At 53.5% G+C, this 6000-nt stretch overlaps 1 protein-coding gene across 1 annotated transcript in view; it reads left to right on the top strand.

Moving 5' to 3' along the window:
- The first annotated feature begins 782 nt into the window (after positions 1–782).
- Positions 783–6000, top strand: part of PDCD6IP (programmed cell death 6 interacting protein) — a 98664-nt gene continuing 93446 nt past the window's right edge. Inside the window, exon 1 of the mRNA XM_085879059.1 lies at positions 783–1056. Within this exon, the coding sequence (XP_085735185.1) occupies positions 857–1056 (200 nt within the window). The 5' untranslated portion in view covers positions 783–856. The remainder of the gene's footprint in view (positions 1057–6000) is intronic.

The raw sequence follows: 6000 nt of genomic DNA, 5'->3' as shown, positions 1-6000 counted from the left end.
GCTAATTTGCATATTAATGAGCTAAATTTAAATGTTATTAAATTGATAGTGGGTTTACCATGACCAGTGACCCATAAAACATGGGTGTGGACACCTCAACCAGGCTGTTTGGATGCTTACTTCTGGAGATATTAAGAAAAATAGTAATTTCGACAATGGCCACCGCTAATTTGCATATTAATGGATTTCTACAAAAATGATCAAGGGTGCCAGAGTGGCCTCAATCGGAATATTCATTCAGATCGTCTGGTGATCACAAAAATGCAGAAAAACATTGTGCGGACCCTAATGTAAGCTTTTCTGGCCAACACGAGGACGACTGTTGACCTGCCCGCTGCGCCCCCTCTCAGGCCGTTTCGCTTTTCTCTGAATATGGGCTGAAAAAAGGTAATAAAATATATAATAGGAGAGGGGAAAGGCAGTGGAGTGGACATAGTATCAAGGGAGTCAGAGAAATGAGAGGGAAGAAAAAGAAGGAAGGAGGTTGGTGAAGAAAAAAAGAAAGAACGTATGAAAGAAGAAGGAATGAAAACAAAATTCCTCAATGTTTGCGTACGTATAACATAGATGTCCCCGATGGGTGTGTACTGATGTTCGCTCGGGCGGACAAATCGACTTTCTGTATTCCTCTCAGTTATGCTTTCCGCCAAATATAAAATCCTATTTTACGATAAAATACTCAATGCCGACTCCAATTATATCATTTAAATACAAATAACATTTTTTTTTAAACTCGGAGGACAAGGACAACCAATCAGATAACACAAACGATGTTGATGATTTCCTTTTGCCTGTTCCGATTAGTGTGTCATAATCACGTGACCAGTAATTGTGTGTGTGCGCGCGCGCGATCAACATGGCGACTTTCATTACAGTTCCTCTCAAGAAATCTTACGAGGTGATGGACATGGTGAATTCGATTCTTAACTTCATCGGAAACACTTACGGTTCACAGGAAGATCACAAACGGGCTGTGGAAGAGTTTGCGGCCTTGCGTAAAAATGCCGTGTGTCGCACGCTCGATAAACACGTCTCGTCACTGGACATTCTACAGAGGTAAAGGTGTGGCAGGTGTCGGTGCGATGGAATGTCCTTCATGGATGTGTGTGTGTGTGTGTGTGTGTGTGTGTGTGTGTGTGTGTGTGTGTGTGTGTGTGTGTGTGTGTGTGTGTGTGTGTGTGTGTGTGTGTGTGTGTGTGTGTGTGTGTGTGTGTGTGTGTGTGTGTGTGTGTGTGTGTGTGATCGATTTGGGTGTCATTGGCTGGTTATGGACGATGTTCGGATGGATTATAATGGAGGCTTTGTATGTGTTGACGTAGCCGGTTCTGAAAGGTTTTCTTGTGCTTGAGGGAGAGGGAGAGAACTCGAGGGAGAGATAGATGGAGAGAGAGTGCTGGAGGGAGAGAGAGAGTGCTGGAGGGAGAGAGAGAGTGCTGGAGGGAGAGAGAGAGTGCTGGAGGGAGAGAGAGAGTGCTGGAGGGAGAGAGAGAGTGCTGGAGGGAGAGAGAGAGTGCTGGAGGGAGAGAGAGAGTGCTGGAGGGAGAGAGAGAGAGAGTGTGCTGGAGGGAGAGAGAGAGAGAGTGTGCTGGAGGGAGAGAGAGAGAGAGTGCTGGAGGGAGAGAGAGAGAGAGTGCTGGAGGGAGAGAGAGAGAGTGCTGGAGGGAGAGAGAGAGAGTGCTGGAGGGAGAGAGAGAGAGTGCTGGAGGGAGAGAGAGAGAGAGAGTGCTGGAGGGAGAGAGAGAGAGAGAGAGTGCTGGAGGGAGAGAGAGAGAGAGAGTGCTGGAGGGAGAGAGAGAGAGAGAGAGTGCTGGAGGGAGAGAGAGAGAGAGAGAGAGTGCTGGAGGGAGAGAGAGAGAGAGAGTGCTGGAGGGAGAGAGAGAGAGAGAGAGTGCTGGAGGGAGAGAGAGAGAGAGAGAGAGAGAGTGCTGGAGGGAGAGAGAGAGAGAGAGAGAGAGTGCTGGAGGGAGAGAGAGAGAGAGAGAGAGAGTGCTGGAGGGAGAGAGAGAGAGAGAGAGAGAGTGCTGGAGGGAGAGAGAGAGAGAGAGAGAGAGTGCTGGAGGGAGAGAGAGAGAGAGAGAGAGTGCTGGAGGGAGAGAGAGAGAGAGAGAGTGCTGGAGGGAGAGAGAGAGAGAGAGAGAGAGTGCTGGAGGGAGAGAGAGAGAGAGAGAGTGCTGGAGGGAGAGAGAGAGAGAGAGAGTGCTGGAGGGAGAGAGAGAGAGAGAGAGTGCTGGAGGGAGAGAGAGAGAGAGAGAGAGTGCTGGAGGGAGAGAGAGAGAGAGAGAGTGCTGGAGGGAGAGAGAGAGAGAGAGAGTGCTGGAGGGAGAGAGAGAGAGAGAGTGCTGGAGGGAGAGAGAGAGAGAGAGAGAGAGTGCTGGAGGGAGAGAGAGAGAGAGAGAGAGAGAGTGCTGGAGGGAGAGAGAGAGAGAGAGAGTGCTGGAGGGAGAGAGAGAGAGAGAGAGAGAGAGTGCTGGAGGGAGAGAGAGAGAGAGAGAGAGAGAGAGTGCTGGAGGGAGAGAGAGAGAGAGAGAGAGTGCTGGAGGGAGAGAGAGAGAGAGAGAGAGTGCTGGAGGGAGAGAGAGAGAGAGAGAGAGAGTGCTGGAGGGAGAGAGAGAGAGAGAGAGAGTGCTGGAGGGAGAGAGAGAGAGAGAGAGAGAGTGCTGGAGGGAGAGAGAGAGAGAGAGTGCTGGAGGGAGAGAGAGAGAGAGTGCTGGAGGGAGAGAGAGAGAGAGAGAGTGCTGGAGGGAGAGAGAGAGAGAGAGAGAGAGTGCTGGAGGGAGAGAGAGAGAGAGAGTGCTGGAGGGAGAGAGAGAGAGAGAGAGAGAGAGAGTGCTGGAGGGAGAGAGAGAGAGAGAGAGTGCTGGAGGGAGAGAGAGAGAGAGAGTGCTGGAGGGAGAGAGAGAGAGAGAGAGAGTGCTGGAGGGAGAGAGAGAGAGAGAGAGAGAGAGAGAGAGAGTGCTGGAGGGAGAGAGAGAGAGAGAGTGCTGGAGGGAGAGAGAGAGAGAGAGAGTGCTGGAGGGAGAGAGAGAGAGAGAGAGAGAGTGCTGGAGGGAGAGAGAGAGAGAGAGAGAGAGAGTGCTGGAGGGAGAGAGAGAGAGAGAGTGCTGGAGGGAGAGAGAGAGAGAGAGAGAGAGAGAGAGAGAGAGAGAGAGAGTGCTGGAGTTGGAGAGAGAGAGTGCTGGAGGGAGAGAGAGAGAGTGCTGGAGAGAGAGAGAGAGAGTGCTGGAGGGAGAGAGAGAGAGAGAGAGAGTGCTGGAGGGAGAGGGAGAGAGAGAGAGAGAGAGTGCTGGAGGGAGAGAGAGAGAGAGAGAGAGAGAGTGCTGGAGGGAGAGGGAGAGAGAGAGAGAGAGAGAGAGTGCTGGAGGGAGAGAGAGAGAGAGAGAGAGAGAGAGAGAGAGAGAGAGAGAGAGTGCTGGAGGGAGAGAGAGAGAGAGAGAGAGTGCTGGAGGGAGAGGGAGAGAGAGAGAGAGAGAGTGCTGGAGGGAGAGAGAGAGAGAGAGAGAGAGAGAGAGAGAGAGAGAGTGCTGGAGGGAGAGAGAGAGAGAGAGAGAGAGAGTGCTGGAGGGAGAGAGAGAGAGAGAGAGAGTGCTGGAGGGAGAGAGAGAGAGAGAGAGAGAGAGAGTGCTGGAGGGAGGGAGAGAGAGAGAGAGAGAGAGAGAGAGAGAGAGAGAGAGAGAGTGCTGGAGGGAGAGAGAGAGAGAGTGCTGGAGGGAGAGAGAGAGAGAGTGCTGGAGGGAGAGGGAGAGAGAGAGAGAGAGAGAGAGAGAGAGAGAGAGAGAGAGAGAGAGAGAGAGAGAGAGAGAGAGAGAGTGCTGGAGGGAGAGAGAGAGAGAGAGTGCTGGAGGGAGAGAGAGAGTGGTGGAGGGAGAGAGAGAGAGAGAGAGTGCTGGAGGGAGAGAGAGAGAGAGAGAGAGTGCTGGAGGGAGAGAGAGAGAGAGAGTGCTGGAGGGAGAGAGAGAGAGAGAGAGAGAGAGAGAGAGAGTGCTGGAGGGAGAGAGAGAGAGAGAGAGAGAGAGTGCTGGAGGGAGAGAGAGAGAGTGCTGGAGGGAGAGAGAGAGAGAGAGAGAGAGAGAGAGAGAGAGAGAGAGAGAGAGAGAGAGAGAGAGTGCTGGAGGGAGAGAGAGAGAGAGAGAGAGAGAGAGAGAGAGAGAGAGAGAGAGAGTGCTGGAGAGAGAGAGAGAGAGAGAGAGAGAGAGAGAGAGTGGTGGAGGGAGAGAGAGAGAGAGAGTGCTGGAGGCAGAGAGAGAGATAGAGAGAGAGAGAGAGAGAGAGTGCTGGAGAGAGAGAGAGAGAGAGAGAGAGAGTGCTGGAGGGAGAGAGAGAGAGAGAGAGTGCTGAAGGGAGAGAGAGAGAGAGGGAGGGGGGAAGGGAGAGAGAGAGAGAGAGAGAGAGAGAGAGAGAGAGAGAGAGTGCTGGAGGGAGAGAGAGAGAGAGAGAGAGAGTGCTGGAGGGAGAGAGAGAGAGAGAGAGAGAGAGAGAGAGAGAGAGGGAGAGAGAGAGAGAGAGAGAGAGAGAGAGAGAGTGCTGGAGGGAGAGAGAGAGAGAGAGAGAGAGAGAGTGCTGGAGGGAGAGAGAGAGAGAGAGAGAGAGAGAGTGCTGGAGGGAGAGAGAGAGAGAGTGCTGGAGGGAGAGAGAGAGAGAGTGCTGGAGGGAGAGAGAGAGAGTGCTGGAGAGAGAGAGAGTGGAGAGAGAGAGAGAGAGAGTGCTGGAGGGAGAGAGAGTGCTGGAGAGAGAGAGAGAGAGAGTGCTGGAGGGAGAGAGAGAGAGAGAGTGCTGGAGGGAGAGAGAGAGAGAGAGAGAGAGAGAGAGAGTGCTGGAGAGAGAGAGAGAGAGAGAGAGTGCTGGAGAGAGAGAGAGAGAGAGAGAGAGTGCTGGAGGGAGAGAGAGAGAGAGTGCTGGAGGGAGAGAGAGAGAGAGTGCTGGAGGGAGAGAGAGAGAGAGTGCTGGAGGGAGAGAGAGAGAGAGAGAGTGCTGGAGGGAGAGAGAGAGAGAGAGAGAGAGAGTGCTGGAGGGAGAGAGAGAGAGAGAGAGTGCTGGAGGGAGAGAGAGAGAGAGAGAGTGCTGGAGGGAGAGAGAGAGAGAGAGTGCTGGAGGGAGAGAGAGAGAGAGAGAGTGCTGGAGGGAGAGAGAGAGAGAGAGAGTGCTGGAGGGAGAGAGAGAGAGAGAGAGTGCTGGAGGGAGAGAGAGAGAGAGAGAGTGCTGGAGGGAGAGAGAGAGAGAGAGAGTGCTGGAGGGAGAGAGAGAGAGAGAGAGAGAGAGAGAGTGCTGGAGGGAGAGAGAGAGAGAGAGTGCTGGAGGGAGAGAGAGAGAGAGAGTGCTGGAGGGAGAGAGAGAGAGAGAGTGCTGGAGGGAGAGAGAGAGAGGGAGAGTGCTGGAGGGAGAGAGAGAGAGGGAGAGTGCTGGAGGGAGAGAGAGAGAGGGAGAGTGCTGGAGGGAGAGAGAGAGAGGGAGAGTGCTGGAGGGAGAGAGAGAGAGAGGGAGAGAGTGCTGGAGGGAGAGAGAGAGAGAGAGGGAGAGAGAGAGAGAGAGTGCTGGAGGGAGAGAGAGAGAGAGAGAGAGAGAGAGAGAGAGAGAGAGAGAGAGAGAGAGAGAGAGAGAGAGAGTGCTGGAGGGAGAGAGAGAGAGAGAGAGAGAGTGCTGGAGGGAGAGAGAGAGAGAGAGAGTGCTGGAGGGAGAGAGTGCTGGAGGGAGAGAGTGAGAGTGCTGGAGGGAGAGAGAGAGAGAGTGCTGGAGGGAGAGAGAGAGTGCTGGAGGGAGAGAGAGAGTGCTGGAGGGAGAGAGAGAGAGGGAGAGTGCTGGAGGGAGAGAGAGAGAGAGAGGGAGAGAGAGAGAGAGAGAGAGAGAGAGAGAGAGAGAGAGAGTGCTGGAGGGAGAGAGTGCTGGAGGGAGAGAGTGAGAGAGAGAGAGTGAGAGAGTGCTGGAGGGAGAGAGAGAGTGCTGGAGGGAGAGAGAGAGAGAGAGAGAGAGAGAGAGAGAGAGAGAGAGAGAGAGAGAGAGTGCTGG

The sequence above is a fragment of the Eptatretus burgeri genome, chromosome 4, assembly GCF_056783735.1.
Source record: "Eptatretus burgeri isolate ZD-2024b chromosome 4, Ebu_testis_v1, whole genome shotgun sequence".
NCBI classification, from domain to species: Eukaryota; Metazoa; Chordata; class Myxini; order Myxiniformes; family Myxinidae; genus Eptatretus; species Eptatretus burgeri.
The sequence above is the reverse complement of the archived record's forward strand: the minus strand, read 5'-3'. Positions and strand labels throughout refer to the sequence as shown.